Source organism: Peromyscus leucopus, chromosome 17 (assembly GCF_004664715.2).
Source record: "Peromyscus leucopus breed LL Stock chromosome 17, UCI_PerLeu_2.1, whole genome shotgun sequence".
Classification (NCBI taxonomy): Eukaryota; Metazoa; Chordata; class Mammalia; order Rodentia; family Cricetidae; genus Peromyscus; species Peromyscus leucopus.
The window spans coordinates 10,699,235-10,721,476 of NC_051077.1; the positions used below are offsets into that span (position 1 = coordinate 10,699,235).

General features: G+C 42.4%; 1 protein-coding gene across 1 annotated transcript in view; it reads right to left on the bottom strand.

Annotated features, from left to right (window-relative positions):
* Gpat4 (glycerol-3-phosphate acyltransferase 4) overlaps positions 1 to 21,970 on the bottom strand; it is a 38,393-nt gene extending 16,423 nt beyond the window's left edge. Inside the window, exons 1-2 of the mRNA XM_028887789.2 lie at positions 21,805 to 21,970; positions 3,664 to 4,654 (exon numbers count right to left, since the gene is read on the bottom strand). Of these exons, the coding sequence (XP_028743622.1) occupies positions 3,664 to 3,828 (165 nt within the window). The 5' untranslated portion in view covers positions 3,829 to 4,654; positions 21,805 to 21,970. The remainder of the gene's footprint in view (positions 1 to 3,663; positions 4,655 to 21,804) is intronic.
* Between the last annotated feature and the right edge of the window lie 272 nt (positions 21,971 to 22,242).

Genomic DNA, 22,242 nt, shown 5'->3' on the forward strand with positions numbered 1-22,242 from the left:
ACAAATGTATGAACTATTTTCATTACTACTTTAAATCACTGTGCCCAGAACAGTGATTTTCAAGATGTGCATTCTCTGGTAGCCTAAGGTTATATGTCCTAGAGTAAACATTTAATTATTCTAATGTACAATTATAATCTATATTAAAAATTATAAGAATGTACTTTGCTGTTGTTTTTTTGAGACAGGTTTTGCTGTGTAACCTAGATTGGCCTTGAACTTGTTGTGATCCCCTCGTCTCTGCATCCGAAGTGCTGGGATTACAAGTATGTGCCATCACCACACCTAACTTAAGAGTGTGTATATTTTATTTTTATGGTCTCTAACACTTTATTCTATTTTTTTTTTTTTTTTTTTTTTTTTTTTTTTTTTGGTTTTTCGAGACAGGGTTTCTCTGTGTAGCTTTGCGCCTTTCCTGGAACTCACTTGGTAGCCCAGGCTGGCCTTGAACTCACAGAGATCCGCCTGGCTCTGCCTCCCGAGTGCTGGGATTAAAGGCGTGAGCCACCACCGCCCGGCTATTCTATTATTTTTAATTACTGGTGAGTGTGCTGTCCATGGGAGTACAGTGCCTGCAGAGGCCAAACGATGACATCAGATTTCCCTGGATCTGGAGTTCAGACTACCCAACATGGGTGTGGGAACCAAACTCAGGTCTTTTGAGAAGTAGCAAGTACTCAACTACTAAGTCATCTCTCCAGCCCCTGAATGTATACTTTAAAAACAAAATTATGAAAAGGATTTATTTGCTCAGTGGCAGAGAAAATCTGGCATGCACAGGGATTCAACATCCAACATTCTACCCAGCAAGGATTTTACTTGGCTATCAACTTCAAAATAATCTGGAATCAACTAAAACCCAAGCATCTGAACACACCTGTGAGGACATTTTCTTGAACGAAGAAATATTCAAGTAATTGAGGTGAAAAGACCAACCCCAAATCTGGATCATCCGAGCTTGGAAGGACCACCCTAAATCTGGGTCACACCTTCTGGTGGCAGCCTACATGAAAGAGGTAGCTTTTGCTTTCTGCCTGCTTGCCCTCTGCTTGGCAAGTTCATCTATCCTGATGCAGAGGGATTCACTCCTTCACTGGTATCAGACCATACTTCTTCAAGATTCCAACATACACTGAAGGCAACTGAGACATCCAGCCTCTTGGACTGAACTACTATCAGATTGTTGGTCTTTTCTTCCGAAGACAGCCATTATTGGACTAGTCAGTTTTATGTTAACTTGACACATGCTGGAGTCATCTGAGAGAAGGGAGCCTCAACTGAGAAAATGCCTTTAAAAGACAGGGCTGAAGGCAAGCCTGTAGGGCCTTTTCTTTTAATTAGTGATTGATGTGGAAGAGTTCAGTCTGTTATGGGTGGAGTCACCCCTTGGCTTTTATAAGAAAGCAAGCTGAGCAAGCCAAGGAGAGTAAGCCAGTAAGCAACACTCTTCCACGGCCTGTGCATCTGCTCCTCCCTCCACGTTCCTCTCCTCACTGCTTTTGATGATGAACTGTTATATGTAACTGTCAGTGAAATAAACCCTTTCCTCCCCACATTGCTTTTGGTCATGGTGTTTAATCACAGCAATAATAACCTTAACTAAGTCATTGAACCACAGCCTGTAAGCCACTTTATTAATAAGTCCTCTTACATATATTCATTCATTCTATCATTTCTGTTCCTCTAGAAATCCCTGACTAATACAGTATGTATATACTTGCCATAGTGCATGAGTGGAGGTCAGAGGAAGACAACTTTCAAGGAGTCAATTCTCCCCATGCACCATATAGGTTAAGGAATGGAACTCAGGTTATCATAACCTTGGCAGTCAGTGCCATTACCCTCTGAGCCATCTGGTTGGCCCTCCATATTGAGGAAAGGATATACAATTATTCTAGACTTTTTGTCTCATCCAATGTTATCTAAGATGAATTAAGCACTAAAAAAGAGATTTTTAGCTCTTACTTCTGTTTTTAAAAATGGCAATTTCTAGGGGCAGGAAAGATGACCCAGTGCTTAAATAAAGCACTTGCCATGCAAGCATCAGGACCAGAATTCAGATCCCCAGGACCCACACGAATGCCAGGTGGGCATGGTGCCCGCCTGTAATTTCAGCTTCTAATGTCTGAGAAGGGATCTCCACTACATACTGGCTAGAAAGACTAGATAGGCATCAGCAAGCTCTGGGTTTGATTGAGACAGTCTGCTTCAATAACTAAGGTGGAAGAGCAACTGAGGAAGACAGGTAACATCAACTCAGGTCCCCACATGCACACATGCTCACCCACACACAGGCTAAAACAAACATAAGAAACATACTTGAAAACATGGGTTCACAGCAGCCAAAATGTGGAAACAATTCATCAACAGATGAATGCATAAGCAAATCATAGGACAGACAACCTAATGAGTTACCATTCAATCACACATAACACAAAAGTACTGACAACTGCTACCATGCATGCAGATGAGCTCTGAAAACATTCGCAGACATATTTAGAATAGGTAAATCCAGAGAACATAGCTTGTGCTAGCCAGGGCCTTGAAAGAGTAAACGAGGACAGACTGCTGAGTAAGGGGTGTTTTTCTTTGGTTCGGACTAGCTTCGCACTGGTTACCATCCCCCACTCTGGTATGACTACATTGGTTTAAGAGCTTCCTTTGAAGTGACAGCAACATGTAGCACTACGAGAGGTGGTGCTGTATAACATGAACATGCCGAAGCCACCAAACTGTGTTTAGAATGACTTGCTTTACAGTCTGCTTATTTCACCTCGATTTCATTTTTTTTCAATCATTTTAATTGTGAGCATATGTGTGCACACCTGTGTGTGCCTGTGCACTGAGGGCAGGTCCCATGGAGGCCAGAGGTGTTAGATTCCCCTGGAGCTGAAGTGACAGGTGGTTATGGGTCACTGGATGTGGGTGCTGGGATTCACACTTGGGTCCTCTAGAAGAAGCAGTACATGCTCTTAACCCCTGTACCATTTCTCCAGACCCACCTTGTTCTTATAAGGGCAGTGAATACTACAGAATTCAAAGGAACTAAAAGAATGTGGGAGAAAAATATTTAAAGACTGCAGAGTGCTTGCAAAGCATGCCCAAGACCCTTGGCTTGATCCCCAGAACCACCAAACCAAACAAACCTGTAAGATATCACATGAACCAGTGTATTATATTATCATGGTATATTACTCAAATTATGCAGTTTCAGCTGTGGCAAAGAATTCCTGAGGATTTGGTGACTACTGAAAACATTCTGCAACTAAAGCAGCAAATCTCTGTCTAAATATTAAAGTCTTGAGGCACAGGTCAACTTCTAGGAGATACTACTTCTCATCTGCTTCCATTTAACACAATCAATTCTGTTCAGCGGTATGTTAACTAAGTTCTGATGTATTCTCTACCTTTCTGAAAAATTCAAATGCCCTTTCCTGTGCATTCTTTTTGCATGAATGGAAGGACCGACTTCAGACTGCTCTGAAAGAGGACAAAAAGAGCCAATTAGCAGAAGCCTCTTGCCCTGCTACCTGCTCTGCATGAGGCAGTTTCTGATGTCGAAGGCCACCGCGATGTAGAAGGTAAAGGACTCCTGATAAGAACACTCCTTCTGCTAATGCCCTTCTCCCCTGTGAAGAAACCTATCACAACAGCAAAACTTACCGCAAAGATCTTTAACAATGTTTTCATGTAGAGCTTTCGGATTCCAAAGGAGACTCCAAAAATGGCAGGGACTATGATAAAAACAAGTAGCAGAGTGAAGAGGACAGTCAGGGAGATGCCCAGAAGGTTGACAATCAAGCTATCAAAAGGCAGCAACAGGAACATGGTGGAGGATGCAGGTCAGGCTGGTTTTCACACACAAACACGTCTTCAGATGATCCCTTCCGACAGCACAAGCCTTGGAAAGGAAGCCAGTCCCCTACAGGTGACAAACTCCATCTCAAAGTTCACATCATCCAACTGCCTGAATACAGAGCTGTGGTGCCGAACAGTAGTACAGAAGGGCCACAGGAGCACCTCAGAATTCCAGGTCTCTCTGGTGCAGATAGAGCTGTGGTGAACGAGGCAGGACACGGCTTCAGGAATAGCATTCGAGTCTGGACTGTTTCTGGGCAAGTGAGCGGCAAGGGTGAGCTTTCTGTTCGGCTATGTGGGCTCCTTCCAAGGTTTTACTTTTTTTCCTGCTCCAAAGCATTCAGCAGGTGAATTTGTCCTAAAGGGCTGTATTGCCAGAAGTACCGAGAAGAGTTCACCTTGGTGCCAGAAGAATCCTGATAAATCCAGTAGACAAGAGCAATTGCTGGCACTTCACACCAAAGGCTTCTGAATGTCGGTATGCAGAAATTAAGTAATTTTTACTTAAAATTCCTTCATAAGCTAAAACTGAGTTCACTGTAAAGAGTTCATAGCTGGTCCCATGTTCCCTTTGGGGGGCTCCTGGTGCTGGCTGCCCCAGGACCCTCCTACCCGGAGAGCCCCAGCCTTTGCCAGTAATAAACAGAGGCTGGCACAGAACGTCTCATGCTGCCTGTACCGAGCACTATTCCAGACACGCCTGGCATTGGTGTCCTCTGATAGTCTTCTCCCTTAAGGCACCCTTCTCAGCAGTGACCTGGGTTCTTGGCAAAAGGTTGTTTACATGCTGCCAGAGCTGGGGGGTGGAAACAGAAACACCATCAGTCACACAAAGCAAGAGGAGAAATGTCAATATGCTTCTGTATGTGTGGCAAGGGAGAGCTGTTTTAGGGTGAACCCACAGCCAGCTTCTCTAGTCATCAAGGTCAAAAGGGAGCAGGCAAACAGATATACGCATACAGGGAAAAGAACAAGTTCCCATAGTGTTTTTACCTGCAATGAGAGGAGCTGTGGCCACACCAACTTCCTAACAGTACGTATGTTGAAAGGTAAGAGTACAGTATGCAATGTAAATCCTATTCTGACTTGTCCCCAAGTTACCTGAGTTCTTCATAACAGACAGAACTAATTTTGTATTCTTCCCAATATTACACAAGCAAATCACTTGTTCCTGTCCTTCTCAGGACCAGGCAACAAAAATGAGGGCATTAGTAACAAGGTATGCTGTTCTTCACCTTATTTTTTACTTAATTAATTTGGAAGAGAGTTCTATGAGTAAAAACAGAACACACACACACACACACACACACACACACACACACACACACACACACCGCCCCCGCAGGTGCACAGTTTGCAACCAAAAGAACACACTAGGATTAAAGTAACCTATCTCCTTAGACCCCACTAATTCCACCTTTTTGTTAAATATTAATTACTGTGCTAAATAATCCTACCATACATGATTTAGTACCAGCAAAATTCCTAGAATAATAGAACTGTAGAGGAAAAGGAAATACACATTCAAACTTTTACAAGGTATTTATCACATTTCTTCCATAGACATTAAGCCCTTCCAGTCCACTTCACTTCACTGGCTGCTCATTTTAAAATTCTACTATTTTATATATCTCATAAAAGTAGTCCAATATATAGTGCTCATTTCAAACTACAAGTTACCAATGCAAGCCCTGAACTCGGGAGCATCCTATCAGATCTTTCTGGCAAAAGTGTTCACCATGTGGTATTGGGGATAGAACCCAGGGTCTTCCCAACTGTGCTGAGCAAATACTCTGTAACAGAACTAAACCCCAGAAGTGACCTCCCAGTTTTGCCCCAATACACAGTTCAAGGAACTGAACAAATAGGTACTGACTTACTATCAATTTTGATCAATGTTTTATGAATGAATATGTGTTGTCTCAGGGCTGGCAAAGTAGCTTAGTAGGTAAGGTCCCTTGCCACTAAATTAAGGTCCTACATTTGGTCCCCAGAACCCACATGGTACAAGGTACAATTAATTCCCACAAGTTGCCCTCTGACTTCCACATAGGCACCATGGAACATTCATATGTAGACATACACACACAAAACAAACAAACATAATAAAAAATGGTATCCCAGCTGGCACCAAGCTAAAAGCATTATCCACACACTGTCCTCAATGATTCTCCTAACAACTCTATGGTTGAGTCATCACCACTACCATTTACAAATGAGGGTAGTAAAATTTAGGAGACAACTAAACTTCCCAGGGTCACAAAACCTGTTAGTAAAGCAGAAGTCGGGACAAGGGATCATCTTTTATACCATGCTCTTTAACAATATTTATGGCTTCCTACATCCCAAACTACCCTGAAAAAATCAGTACCTTACTAATGCAAGGTGCTACAGGACTTCCTATAGAGAAAAACCACAGATCTGGAATCACGTATCAGTATTTGCTATTCTCAGAATCTAAGTACATGAGGGTTTGCTTTTGTTTTTGTTTTTCATTTTTATAAACTGGCTAAACTCATTACACATGCCAGATTTTTAACCACATCCCCAAAGTGACTGAGGAATTTGCGTCACTGTGTTCCTTACACCTGTCAGGGCCTCGCCTAATTCAAGAGCCACACCTCCACTCTATCCTCTATCCTGGCCCCTATTCTCCCTTGGCCGGCATTCCCATGAGAAGATGCAGCAAAAGCCCTCTGTCCCACTGTCCAATGTTACCTCGAATTCCAGGGGCCCAGAATGACTGTCACATATCAAATTTGACCCCACATGTCAAAGCTTTGAACATTCTTCTTTGTATCACAATCAGTTGAGAATTCCCAAGGTAATTCTGAGTTCATGTCCCCAAAACACTAAAATAAACACATGTAGCAACACATTCATTTCTTCAGTTAGTTCAAGAGTTGGTCAACCACACATATTTGGCTATGGTTTGTTTTATAAGGCTCTGGAGCTTGGTATGGCTTTTATAACTTTAAAGAGATATGTAAATAAGAATGTGTGACAGAGACCAGGGCCTGCAAAAACCTAAAATACTGACCACTGAGCCTTTACAGAAATGGCTTGTACTATCCTTTTTTCCATGAGAGGTGGTGACCTCTTCCCCTCACCCCACCCTTCCTAGAGTACTTGCTCATGAAAGCTGGACTCCAAACCAGGGAACACTGAACTAGTCTGACGAGTTCTCTGGCCAACAACAATACTCACATAAATTCTTAGAAGTAGAGGAAACAATACACAAACTACAGTTATCTCCTACATACCTTGGAGGATTAGTAGAAATATTAAGGTCAGAAGTAACTGAAATATCAGAAAACTGCCCATTTAGGAGAAGATAATATTATTTCACCTTAAGTAACATGTAACACTACCTCTCTTAAGGATGTGTGGTAGGGAAAACATTAATTAGTATTTGCTTATTCTCTTAGCTTCATAGCCAGATTCCTGCCAAACACTGAGAATCACATCAACCAAAAGCTCCCCACTCCCCCTCACTCCCCCCCCCAAAAAAAACTTCCAAACTCCAAACTTAATTGTTTCAGAGAAAAACACAAGACCAAACTAGTTCTTAGTATCAGGAAGGAAGTTTCATTGTAGTCAGAGACAGAGCCAATTGCTGAGCTAAGTAAACTTTTTAATCCTCAGTAGTTTCCAAATGTCCTCGATCCTCAGAGTGACTAATTCCATATATACTCACTGGACAGAGAGCATGTGCTGGATATTATGTTAACAGTCAGTGAACAAATAACCGAAAGACAGGAGAGTCAAGTGAAAGAGAACCACAAAGTCACTATTTCAAATCAACCACAAAGTCACTATTTCAAATCTTCACAATGGCTAAGTAGGAAAAGACAGGAGCCCCAGAAAAGGGTGGGAAATTAATTGTTTAAATTCATTTAAACATCTATGCCAGTTCAGATCTAGTCACAGGTATGGGGCAGGGACTATTACCACTCCTAAAGACAGCAATATTTTCACAAACTATTCTGAGAAGTAACTCCTATCTTCATCAGGTGACCATGACTGTCAGAATATGTAGAGAGACATGTCATAGGTAACTCTAAAGGGATAATAAAAGTGCCCTTTTATTAAAAGTAAATGGTTAAGGCTGGTGGATGGCTCAGTAAACAGAAGCACTTATTGTGCAAACCTCATGATTCCAAGTATGATCTCTGGGGGGCAGGAGAAAACTGACTCCAAAAGCTGTCCTCTGATCTTTTTAAGTCCACACATATGCCCCACATGTGTGTATGTACACACACACACACACACACACACTCAGTCACAAATTAAATTTTAAATTGTTTAGCCCATACAGGGATACATTTTTTTTTTTAAGCACACAAAGTACATACTTGTCACACATTAGATGCCAATTAACAGTTCATACTATTCCCTCTGCAAGGAACTGTCCTAATTAGCTGTGTCAACCTTACATAGCTTTCACACACACACACACACACACACACACACACACACACGAAAGGAAGGACTGCTCAAACTAGACTGATCTGTGGGCATGTGTACTGGGGATTATCTTGATTGTTAAGCAATGGTTCTCAACCAGAGTTGATTTTTTTTTATACCCCTTGGTAGCATTTAACAACTACAGGTATGTTTGGTTGTCATAACTTACAAGAGGGATACCACTGGCACCTGGTACAATGGAGCTGGGACACTACTGAAATTGTCAGATACAGGATTGCCCCATAACAAAGAATTACCTTGTCTAAATATTCATAGTGCTGGAATTGAAAACTCTATATTAATGCATATGCAAAGGAAGCAGATGCAACTGCACTTTAAACAATCTTAAATATCTTAAACAATGCCAAGCCCATCAGTAATAGATACAATGGCATACTATCTTTTTTTAAAAAAAGAGATGGGCTGGAAAGATGGCTCAGTGGTCAAAAGAACTTGCTGTACAAGTAGGAAGACCAGAGTTCACATCGTAGCACACACACAATAAGTCCAGTGTCCAGAGCACAATTGTAACCCTAGCTCTGAGGCAGGAGGAAACAGGAGGATCACTAGGGATTGTTGGCTTCCAGACAAGCTAAATAAATAAGTAAATTTAAAAAAGAAAGAAAAAAAGAAACATTGAGTCCCAGGTTTATGGAGAGACACTGCCTCAAAAGGAATAGGCAGAGGGTGAGAGGACACCTGGACACCCTTTTATTCTATAGGCCTGCACACACTTACATAGAGACAGACAGACACATATGCAGATAAATAAATCTTTTAGTGAGTGAGTGAGTGTGTGGGTGTGGGGGGGGTGTCATGGCAGAACACCTGCTTAGCTATGCTCCAGGGTTCTATCCCCCAACACACATAGCAGAAAAGTAGGGGAGCACATCTACATATACAATGATAAACAAACAAACAAACAACAAAAAAACAATGTTTTAACAGGATGTGACAGCTCATGTCTGTAAACCTAACACTGAGGAGGCTGAATCAGGAGGATTGCAATTTTGAGGCCAGTGTGGGCTACATACATAGCCCAAGCCTATATCAAAAATACAACCTCCCAGCTAGAAGCAGAACAATGTCTACAATAAATACCAATTATGAAGAAGGAAATGAAAAAATATACCAAGTTTACAGCTATTTACATATAGTATCTCTAGGGAAATACAAATAAGACATGTTGTAGGTGCCTCTCAAAATTAATACCACTGTTCATCCTTTCAGCATCTTTAAAACTGCATTGAGGACTTTCAGTAGGTAACCGTTTCAGTTCACTGAAAAGAGACACCCTATAGTTTAAACCATGGCTTACTCCCTTAATAGTAGTGAGTGGGATTTGGGGTCAATTATTCAATCTCTTTCAGCGCCTGTTCAGCAATACCTACTGACCGAAAGGACTGCTCAAAGAATGTAAGATCTGGCTATGATTAAAGACAAAACATGAGAAAGGGAAAGTGAATGTACTATTGGTAGGACGTGTATTAGCTAGCCACTGTGGAAAAACAGTATAGAGTCCTCAGAACACTAAAAAAAGAACTTCCAATATAATCTAGCAACTCCACTACTTATCCAAGAAAGGAAATCATTACAGCCAAAAGATACAAGTTTATCATAATACTATTCACAATAGCTAAAACATGTCCTAGTATGTACCCCAATAATAAAATAAGCAATCAACTTAGTTCCCTTCAGTAGATGAGTGGGCAAATAAACTATGTGTGGTACATATACACAATGGGATTTTATTTAGCCAAAAAAGTGCAATTCTCATTTACAGCAACATGGATGGAACTGGAGGTCAATATATCAAGCAAAGTAAGTCAGACACAGAAAGACAAGCATCACATATTCTTCCCTGTGGAAACAGGTTAGTCCACTTTTGTAAAGAATGAACTGGAATAGATAGAGGAGTAGGGTGGAATGAGGTGTTAGGGAGCTCAATAAGGGGCACAGGGGCACAAGATGGCTCAGAAGCAAAGGCACTTGCCACCAAGACTGATGATCTGAGTTCAACTCCTGAAAGGAGAGAACTGATTTCCACAAGCTGTCTCTGGCCTCCACACGTGCTCTAGCATACATATGCTCACACATATACCCATAAATAAATAAACATAACTAACATATATATAAACAAGGAGCACCAAAGTCCAAATGGAGGCAAGTACTGAGTTTTTAAGCACAATAGGTTAAAATAACCTATAATATATTCCAAAATGGCTGGGAGAATATGGAATTTCCAGTATATAAAATGATTGTTTAGAGATAGAAATGTTTATTTACCCTGGCATCATTAAACTGCACACATGTATTGGATCGCCATAATGATGTATAAATACGTTTCAGTAAAAGAACTAAAGAACAGGAGATTATGAGATAATAAACAAATGGTCTGCACAGTGTACCTGGGTGAAAAGACCTTTACTGAAATCAGAGTGAAGAAAATGTTTGGTGCCCAGAGATAGCTCACTGTGTGAATACATAAGCTAACACAAAACCGTCACAGTAATTCTAAGAGGACAGAAACCAGTGGCATTGATGGCAGGGCTGGAGGCACTATGGACTAGAAGCAGACCCAGCTACAGCTACATCTAAGTCCACTACTGGCTCCATCAGGATGTACATGTGAGTCACCCAGGCCTCAGTCCAGACAATATTAATCAGAATCTCTGTGGAGGGACACTACTAATAGTTAGTGTACTAGGCTGAGTTAAAACTTCCCATGGTCACACACCAGTGAGTGGCAGAACAGGAATCAGAACAAGGCTCTCTGTTTCCTAGCCCATACTCTAACAACTGCACCTTCTTATTTCCCAAAGTTCCAAGAAATAAATTTACACTTGCCTCATGGCAGACCTGTTCACCAGAACTTCTTGGTAACTAGAGAAAGTTCCAGGGAGATCTGGATTCACATTCAAAAGAAATAAATGTGTAAGTCTTTCTAGGAAACTCGAGTGATTCTAATGTGTGGCTGAAATTGGGGTCAGGATTATTACCCATGAACTCAGTAAAGAACAAATATAATATAAATATAATCTAAGAAAGCCACTAACCATCTTTGATGATGTATACCTGTAAGTAAAAGGCATCTAATTCTCTAAGTAGAAAAGGGGGAAGGGAATATAAACAAATTTAGGTACACTGGTAAGAAAGCTCATGAGAGGACATGAAACTGCATCTTGGATTGCAAACTCTGGTAAAATCATTCTGTGTTAGAGATCACTCAGATGAGATTAAGGTGGTTGTCAACTAGAAAAAGGAGACTTATTCTGGTCACCCTTAAGGTAGAGAATTGGTATTATTAGCAGTTATGGGGGTATAAATTTTAGCACAATATTAAAAATTCAATCCGAGTGCTGGAGAGACGGCTCAGTGGTTAAGAGCACTGGCTGTTCTCCCTAAGTACCTGTGTTCTAAGAACCTGGGTTCCCAGTACCCATATGGAGGCTGGGTCATTTATAACTTCAGTTCCAGGGGATTCAACACCCTCTTCTGTGCATCAATCAGCATCTTCCAGTTATCATACAAAGGACTACAAATTACATGATTTAAATGTAATAAACAAATTTATAAAGAAATAGATTAATGGTGGCCAAGACTGCAGAAAAGTGGAAAGATTGGGACTAACAGTTAAAAGGTGTAGGTTATTTCTAAAGTGATGAGAATGTCCTAACTTGACTGGTGATTCTTGCACACATCTGTTCATATAGTCACAATTGAATTGGATGCTTTATGTGTGTGGGTGGTTACTTTGGCTCAGTTTTATTTTATCACGGAGAGAATGCACGGCGTAATTCAGAGACAAGAACATGTAAGAGGGACTCTGTATCTTAGCAGCAGATAGAAGGCAGAGAGGCAAGTGTGTGTGTGTGTGTGTGTGTGTGTGTGTGTGTGTGTGTGTGTGTGTATTAAATGGAAGAGTGGTACAGTGGGTGAATTCTAAATTACTTTTAAAATATTAAGTTATTAAAAACTAGGAAGTGGGATTGTGGAGTTTTCTGTCTACTGGTTTCTAAAATTGTGGAACCTAAGCACTTAAAATCTCTGCCAACAGTACCAATCAACCAGATCAAGCTATCAGTTTAGTGCTTCAAACAAGAGCTTGATAAACTGAAAGTATAAACATTAATTATCATTTCAAAGCTAGAGGCAACAAGCTGATGACAAACCACAAAGTTATGACAACCACTGAAAATCCAGTCCAACCTCTGCATTTTATAAGCTCTAAGGGTTAAATATTAACTAAGACAAACCACAGAACAGAAAGAGGACTTTTTCTGCTTCTTGCTTTTGAGTGGGTTCAACTTCAGACCTGGTAAATGCTCATTTCTGATGAGATGGCAAACATGACTCCTAGGCACACCTGGGCTGATTTCATTTGAACTGTTTTCAGTAGTGAAATGGACAGAATGGCCTGAATGGGATGCTGCAGCTCAGTGGGAAATATGTTTCCCCAGACACAGAGAAGCACTGAGGCTATGGTAAAGTGAACCTAAACAATCACCAATATACATACATTTGAAATCTGCTCTGGATAAGATAAAATACCCAAGGTAGAGTCAGATTACAATAGGCAAAGGTTGACTCAGTTCACTGGGAAGAGTGGGGCTGGGTTCAGGGTCTTGTTTTTCCCCAACCCCCAAGGTCATTCTGAACTCACCAGGGTTAGCATTGGCTAATAAGTAACATGGTACATCAAGTTCACTCCAAAAAATAGAAAGGTCTCTTAAAGCTAAGGAAAAACAAGTATTTTGATATACAGTATCATCCACTTAAGACAGCATGTAGATGGCTCAGCAGTGAAGAGCACTTCCTTGCAAAAAACCCAGGATTGGTTTTTAGCAATCACATGGTTGTTCACAAACATCTGTAACCCCCAGCCATAGGTTATCAGATGCCCTCTTCTAGCCTCTGCAGGCACTACAGGCACATGGTACATACTGCAGGTAACACACATACACACATTTTTAAAAACCAGAAAGGAAGGACGGGAGGGGCTGGAGAGATGGCTAGTGGTTCAGAGCACTGGTTCCTCTTGCAGAAGACCCAGATTTGGTTCCCAGCACCCACATGGTCTATACATGTATATACATAGTTATATAACTCTAGTTCCAGTGTGTGTGTGTGTGTGTGTGTGTGTGTAGGTCCAACACTGTTTTTAGGTCTCAAATGGCACACTGGATGCATGTGGTGCTTATATACATGCAAGCAAAACACTCATACACATAAAAATAAACCTTGAAATTTGTAAAAAATGACAATGTAGGGCCTAGCAAGATGGCTTGGTAAGGGCACTTGCTGTGAAAGCCAAAGGGGCCTAAATTCAAATCAACAACACATATTAAAAAAAAAAAAAGTTCAGTAGCAGTCCTTCCATGTTTCAAGTAAGACTGTTGAATCCTTGTGAGAAAAGATTTTAATGCCAGTAATAGGGCAAGTGAGATAGCTCAGGGTATAAAGATGCTTACTAAGCCTAATGACTTGAGTCCAACCCCTGGGAATCAGAGGATGGAAAGAGAATCAGCCGGGAATGTTGATACACACCTTTAATACCAAAACTGGAGGTAGAAGCAGGCAGTTCTCTGTGTGTGAGGCCAGTATGGTCTACACAGCAAGTTCTGGCCAGCCAGAGCAATATAGTGAAACCCTGTTTTTTTTTTTTAAGATTTATTTATTATGTATACAATGTTCTGCCTGCGTGTATGCCTGCAGGCCAGAAGAGGGCACCAGATCTCATTACAAATGGTTGTGAGCCACCATGTGGTTGCTGGGAATTGAACTTGGGACCTCTGGAAGAACAGCCAGTGTTCTTAACCTCTGAGTCATCTCTCCAGCCCGAAACCCTGTCTTAATAAAGAGACAGAACTGACAACCTGTTCCTCTGACTTCTACCCTCACACCATAAAACACACAAGCTCCTATGTGTACACATACACACACACAAACACAAACACACACACTTTAGATGTAAGTAAATGGTAGCATAATTAGTAGTGATAACATTTGAATACCTAGAGAGGACATAAATATGAATGGCAAATAATCACGAAAAGATGCTCCATATTATGTTAGGGAAATGAAAATTAGAATTATCAGATCCCATTTTATGTGTCATCATTATGTATGTGTCAAACTAAAAAGACAGCTTTATCAAGTATGGGATGTACAATTACTGCAACTCCTTGTACTCCTAGTGCAAATACAAAACGCAATAACTAATTTAGAAAACTGGTTAAACATGAAAGGACCTTGAAGTCAGCATAAGATACCTCAAGACCAAGTTCTCAAGACAAAGGAGAAAGGGAAAGGAACAAAAGAGAGCAGGAAGAGACATATGCCCTGGAGGGAGGGACAAAGGACTGCGTCTGGCTAGAGAGGAGACAGATGTGGCCCATAAGCAGATGGCAGTTTAAGTTCATAAAGGGAAAGAGGGAAACCTTGTGTTAGAATAGTTGTTTAGTTTTGATAGGGCATGTTAATTAGGGCAGCCAAAAAGGGGTTTTTGATTCCTGGACTTCAATGCTTTTGATAGCTGTACTTTGGTAGTCAGCCTCAGGGGGAGGAAGTGGCCAAATAAGGGAACAGATCTTGGTGGTTAGCTTTAGGAATGCAATCTGTACTCTAACGGTTTAGCAGGTAGAGGGGATTGGGGAGAAGGGTAAGGCAAAAACTGTTGGCACCATGTTTGCCACACCTGGGCCTAGGAGAGCCCTTCAAACACACTGTGATGGTTTATGTTTTGTTCAAGGCCAATTCAAAAAAGAAAGCTGTGAGTGGTGGCTCAGAGCTGAAATCTCAACACTTGAGAGGCTGAGCAAGGAAGGCCATAGATTTGAAGCCAGCCTGGGCTACAATAGTGAGTTTCAGGACAGCTTGAACTATAGAGACTGGGTTTGGTAGTGTACATCTTTAATCCCAGAACTCAGAAGGCAGAAGCACATAGATCTAAGTTTGAGGCTAGCCTGGCCTACACAGTGAGGTTCAGGCCAGCCAAGACTACATAGGTAGACCCTATCTCAATAAATAAATAAACTTAAAGGGCGAGGGACATCCTGAGAGAGCCTTCCCAGAACACACAAAGACTGAGGTCCTACTTCAGCACTCACACAAACAGACATATACTGAGGGGTGGGTATATGAATCACTGTCCTCTTAAGGAGGAGACAGCACAAGCATCACAATCCCAGAACTTAGGAGGTAGAAAAAGACTGAACGGCCAGCTAGTTACATGGAGACTTTGACAAGCCTGCATTAAACTCTGTCTCAAAAACTCAGTGGTGGAGCAGCTGGATCAAACTTGGATTGTCAGTCTTAGTGGCAAACACCTTTACCCACTGAGCAATCTCATCAGCCCAAGTGGTTTTATTTATTTATTTACATTTATTTTATTTTATTTTTGAGACAGGGTTTCTCTGTATAGCTTTGCGCCTTTCCTGGAACTCACTCTGTAGTCCAGGCAGGCCTCGAACTCGCAGAGATCCACCTGGCTCTGCCTCCTGAGTGCTGGGATTAAAGGCGTGCGCCACCACCGCCCGGCTAGCCCAAGTCTTTAAAACTTTGTAGTTGACAATTGTACATAAAGTATTTAATGTGATCTTTTAATACATATTGTATAATCATTAAAGCAAACTAACTAGCACATCACTTTTACATTCTTTTAAAAGCAGCTACCATAAAAATTAAAATTGTACATGTGCATACATTTTTAGTAAATAGTACTGATCTAAAACTTTTAAAGGGAAACTCTGAAAGTAATATATTTCCAACAGATAAAAGAAAGTATTTTTCTCTCCCTATCATGAGATGGAAAAGTGGGACACGCCCAGAAGATTACTCGAGCTATTTACACAACTGGATGATGGGTTTTGCTTTGATCTGATTTTAACTGTGCCCTGGATCTCTCCTTTTGAAATAAGAACGTATATATGTTGTTTTTATTTTACAGGACCACATTGTTTAAGAGAATATGGATTTTTGAAGAAATTTTGGACTTTTTAAAGTGTTTTTTGCTAAGCATGGTGGCACATACCTTTAATCCCAGCAGTCAGGAGGCAGAGGCAGGTGGATCTTTGAGTTTGAGGCCAGCCTGGTCTACATACTAAGTTTCTGGACAACATAATAGAGCAGACATTCTCAACCTGTGAGTCATGACCCCTTTGAGGGTTGAAAGACCCTTTCACAGGGGTCACCTAAAACTATCAGAACACACAGATATTTACATTATAATTCATGACTAGCAAAATTACAGTTATGAAGTAGCAATAAAAATGGTTTTATGGTTGGAGGTCACTACAACATGAGGGACTGTATTAAAGGGCTGCAACATTAGGAAGGCTGAGAACCACTGTAATAGAGACTGCAGCCCTTCTAAAGTTAGCATTTTATACTGTTATTATTGGTGAAATTACCCACTACATGTTCTAGTAACATGAGATTCTGGGGATAAACAAGAAAGGAAAAATCATAGTTTAGCCTGACACAAATTAAGTTACCTGGGAAGCAAGGAGCGGTGGCACACACCTTTGATCCCAACACTTGGGAGGCAAAGAGGCTGGTTTGAGGCCAGCCTGGTCTACAGAGTGAGTTCCAGGACAGTCAGGGCTACATAGAGAAACCCAGTTTTCAACAACAAATTTACCCAGGAAAAGGAACTTCAACAGAGAAGTTATCTCCATCAGACTGGCCTGTGGGCATGCATGTGGGGCACTTTATTAATTAATTGATTGATGTGGGAGGGCCCAGTCCACTAAGCAGACTTTCTCCATGGTTCCTGTCCTGACTTCCCTCAATCATCAACGGTGACTGGGCTGTCTGTGTAAGCCATACAGAACCTTTCCTCTCAAAGTTGCTTTTGGCCACCCTGCCTATTAGTTACTTTGCTATTGCTGTGATAAAATACCACGACCAAGGAACTTATAGAAGAACCGTTTGTTTTGGGCTATGGTTATAGAGGAATAAAAGCCCATGAGGATAAAGCAGAGACAGCAGGCATAGCAGCTGCCACGGGATGCTGAAGGCTCACATCCCGAACCACAAGCAAGCAGCAGAGTGGGAATTTAAATGGGAATGGCATGTGACTTTTGAAACCTCAAAGCCACACCTCCTAAGCCTCCCCAAACAACGCCCAACTGGGGACCAAGCATTCAAATGCTGGAAACCATGTCGGATAGCTCATTCAAACCACCGCATGGTGGAACAGAAAGCAAACCAGGACACTATGTCAACTAGATGTGGCTGCTTCCCATTAAACTCCATCTGTATGACAATTACTGTATTGGTTACAAACTCACAAATGGCCATCCTGAAGGTAAATTTACAACCATGCACAATATACACATAGCCTATACTCATATCTAGATCCAAAGTGCTCTATGGTCTAGGGTTTGCTTGTTCACAGCACTCCTTGGAGAACACACCCACATTAAGTGTGAAAACTGATGCACAAGTAAAACTACAGCAATGCACTTGTGCTAGACTTCTTGTCACTGTGACCAAAATGGTCGAGTAACTAACTCAAGGGGAACAATTTTATTTGGCTCAGCTCCAGAAGGTTCAGTCTAAGGGTGCCTAGCTCCACTGGCTTGGGCAAAATATGGCAGCAGGATGTGTGACAGACACAGGTGTTCACTTCACAGCAGACAGGAAGCAAAGGTGGACTACAGAAAGAAGACACAGCTCTCAAAGGCATAGCTCCTGTGACTTACTTCTTACAGCTAGACATTCCTCACCTTTCACCACTGTTCAGTAATGCCATCATACTACCAAGGGACTAACTCAGTCCTCATAATGTTTCTGGAAATGTGATCAGATACCCTGAGCTGTACTTTGCTAATCTCCAAAGCATTTCTCAATCCGATGAAGTTAATAATTAAGATTAACCATCACATAGGATGGAAGGGAGATGGGAGAGAAGTAGAGGTATCTAATTTAGTAGAAAGATGGACTATAATCAATAGTTTTGCCATATGCTGTCAATGGATGGAACGTGATTCAAGTTAACTCAGTTATATTACTTTTCATTTGGTGTACCAGTTTAACTTGCATAGGGAATCTCATTAATCAATCCTTAGTCCTCTTGTAAAAATACTTCAGCCCTGAACCAACCAACATACAAATTCACTTAATGAAGTTGTCCCATTTAAAGCATTCTGTTTTTAAGACAGGTAGCTCATGCACGAAATCTTGGGAATCGTTATCTTCTGCTTGTATGTACCTCAGTCCTTTATAAAGAAAAAAAAAAAAAAAAAGAAAGAAAAAAAAGCAAACCACGACCAAAAAACAAACAAAAAAACCTCAACACATTTGAAGAAATTCCTTTAATTGGGCCTTAGAATTATACAGATTGCCTTGTAACATTCACACTTTCCTAGTTGCAATATTGTTTCTGGGGGAAAAAATGAACAGTTATAGCATAAGGGCATTTTGATCAATAACAGACCACCTAAAGGACAGCGGTTCCCTAAAACTTTATTACTGTTAAGACACTGTAGCCATCTTATTTTGTGTGAATGTCCTCTATAATGTTCCAGTAACAAACTTCCTAACAATGTACTTTTCAGAACAGTATCTCTGTGCATGACGGTACTGAAAATTTACTGTTCTTATAAGGAATTTTAATAGCATAGTTTACCAGGAAATGTCTAGTTTTATTGAAATAAAACCTCATCATCTAGCCCAGATTTTTGTTAATAGCACAAAAGGGTTTAGGGGAAAATTCTATTGTTCTCTCAGCCATCAAGAGTAAAGCAACTCAACACTAGGGAGGTTATCGACAGCCTGGACTACAAAGGAAGACCTCTCCATCACATACACCCCAACTGCCCCCCCCCTCCAAAAAAAAGGAAAAGGAAAAGATCAAGAGTGCACTTCCAATTAGTCTAATTTCTACTAGTAAGCTTCCCAGCAGTGCTGGGGATCAAACCCAGGGACTCAAGCATACTGAGTGTTCCACTGTTTGAGCAGTATCCCTAGTGTAATGCCTTTTGTGACTTTATTAAATAGCAGTGAATGTTATCTAAATTCTCATATCTTTTTCTTATTGCCAACCATTTATAAGTCAGTATTTTCTGAAGTCTTCTAAAAGCTTCATCAGAACTTCTCCTTTGTTCCACATTTATTTTTAAAATAAATTAAAAGCATATTCTTATTGTACTATTCTGGACTTCACTGAGAAGCTCATGTTACCTCATCTAAACCTTTCATGGAGAGCTCTCAAGGCAAAAGTGGCACCTCACTGTGGCAAAGAAAGACCGAATTCAGAGCTGGGAAAATGGGATGTTCTTCCTAGCCTCAACATGGCCTCTTAGAACTATTGGTCTGGGCAAGTCAATGAACCCCTCTAAACATGAAGGCTTGTTAAAAAATAAATAAATAAATAAATGGAAGGAAGGAAGGAAGGAAGGAAGGAAGGAAGGAAGGAAGGAAGACGACACTGGACAAGATGATGTGGAAGTTCTCATTCATGTATATGCATATCGAAACCTTCAGAAATCAGGTCTTTTCCTTAGTCATTCTCCATTTAAAAAAAAAGTTTCATTATTTTGTGTGTATGAGTGTTTTGCCTCCGTGTAGTTCTGTACATACCTGGTGCCTGAGGCCAAAGGATGCTAGATCCCATGGAACTAGACTTATGGACAGTTATGAGCCACCATGTGGATGTTGGGAATCAAATCTAGGTCTTCTCTAAGAACAGCCCATGCTCTTAAGTTCTAAGCCATTTTATCCAGCTATTTTTATTTTTAATTGTGTAATTGTGTGTGTTTGTGTGTGGCCACGTGCATGTGAGGCTATTAGATCCCCTGAAGCTGGAGTTACAGATAACTGTAAACCACCAAAAGCGCAGGGAACCAAATCAAGGTCCTCTGCAAGAGTAGTGGCTCTCTTAACTGATGAGCCATCTCTCAAGCCCTCCCAAGAGACAAGGTCTATCACTGAACCTGGATCTTACCGAGTGGTTTGCAGGATTTTCTTGTCTCTGCCTCTTAGCAGTGAGATTACAGATGAGTGTGACATCTGGCTTTTTACATGGATGCTGGGGATCTGAACTCAGGTCCTCATGTGTGTGCAGGGCTTTACCCACGGAGCCTCAAGGAAGAACTTTTAATAGGTTATCTTCCAACAAAAATACATTACAATTTTATGCAATGCTACACTCTTTATTTTGAAACCTAAGCTACTTTTGACAAGTAGGGCTCATTGTCTATCAAAAACTTCTCTGGAGCTGGAGACATATAGTTCACTGGTAAAAAAACAAAACAAAACAAAACAAAACCAACCCCTCCCTACCCATCCATACACAGGAGAGCTATTTTTTTTTTCTTTCTGAGACGTAGCAGAAAAAGAAAATAGGGATGTAGATGGCACACGATTAACCAATGGTGTTACTGAGACTAAATAATGGGGCGTATGTTAGCTAGAAATACTATTTTCGTATACCTGAAATTCCCCAAAATACAGATCTAAAAAGAAAAGTTACTTCCAGAATGAGAAAGGAACATTCAGCAGGCAAGAGTACAGGAGTTTTGTTCACACGTCTACGATTTCAGTTTAAGTGATTTAATGCCCATTCTTACGGGGTTTCTATACAATCTTCAAGGCATGCTGCTGTTCAGCAGAGGTTCTGCTAAAATTAAGGAAAACGAACTCAAACCCAAAGTTCTTCAATTGCTTTCAAGGCTATCTATGGATAATGAGCGCGCAGAGCTGAGAACGGGATGGCACCATTTCACACCGATTTTCTATAACTCCTGGGCCACCAAAGTTATATCCAAGTAAGATGTCAAGTGAACAGATAACGTCAAACTCCCCGGGGCAGGAGGGAGGGAGGATGCTGCCCCCGAGGGCAGGAACCAAGGCAAAAGGCAGTGTGGAGTCTGGGGTGGGACTCGGTGGCTCAGCGAAGCGGACTAGAGGAGGAGGACTACCCTAGTATAAAGGGAGCGAGGGAGCCAGACCTGGAAACGACAAATGTGAGCACAGCGTGGGGGGGGGATGAGGGGGGGACACGACACAAGGGTGCATCCCGGGGGAAGGGGGTGAGCACCGGTGAGGGCGTTTCCACGTGATCTAACGCCCGCTTCTCACTCAGCTCCCGGCCTCGCCAGGCCGAGATGGCCAGCGGGAGAAGCGTGGTCGGCTGGAAGAGGAGCCGGCTGAGGGGAGGTGAGGAGAGGCGGAGGGGGTGGGGGAGAGAAGGGCTGGCTGCGGGAGAGGAGAGAGGAGCAGGGTGGCAGGGGAGGGTAGAGAAGGAGCGGGGAGGCTGAGGAGAGGGGAAGCGGAGGGAAGGGCCGGCCGAGGAGGAGAGCAGGGCGGGCGGATGAGGAGGAGAAGAGGGGAGCAGGGCGGGCGGGCGGGAAGGAGCTCGGGCCGCCCGGCTTGCCTCCACCGGCCGGACCCCGGACCTCGGCTCCCCACCCCGCGCCCCGCGCCCGGCCGGGGCCTAGGGCCGTCCGTGAGGACCAGGTCCCTCCAACTCACCGGCCGTCAGGCTCGGCTCCAGTCTCCGCCGACTGCCACTGCCGCTCCCGCCCTGCCCTGCCCTGCCCGCCGCCGCCGGCCCAGGCCTACGTCACAGCGTGCGCACGCCCGCCTTTGTCTACGCCGCTCGACGTGGTCCGCACCCCCCCACCCCGCGCGCGCCCCGCCCACCCCGGCGCCCAAGCGCGCTCGCGCTTGCGCCGTTCTCGGGAGGACCGGGCGAGGGAGGAGGGGCGGGGCGAGGGCGACGCCCGCCTCCCGCGGCTGGCTATTGGTCGGCGAGGAGGAGTTGTCCCGCCCCGCCCCAATAGTAGCCCCGCCCCGCAGTAGCCAGCCCCGGGCACGGATGCACTGGGGATCGTAGGTGTGTGCGCAGAGGTCGCTTTCTGACCCGCCGGGTTTCCAGGTCGGGCATCATTCCGGGAGAGAGGGAATGAG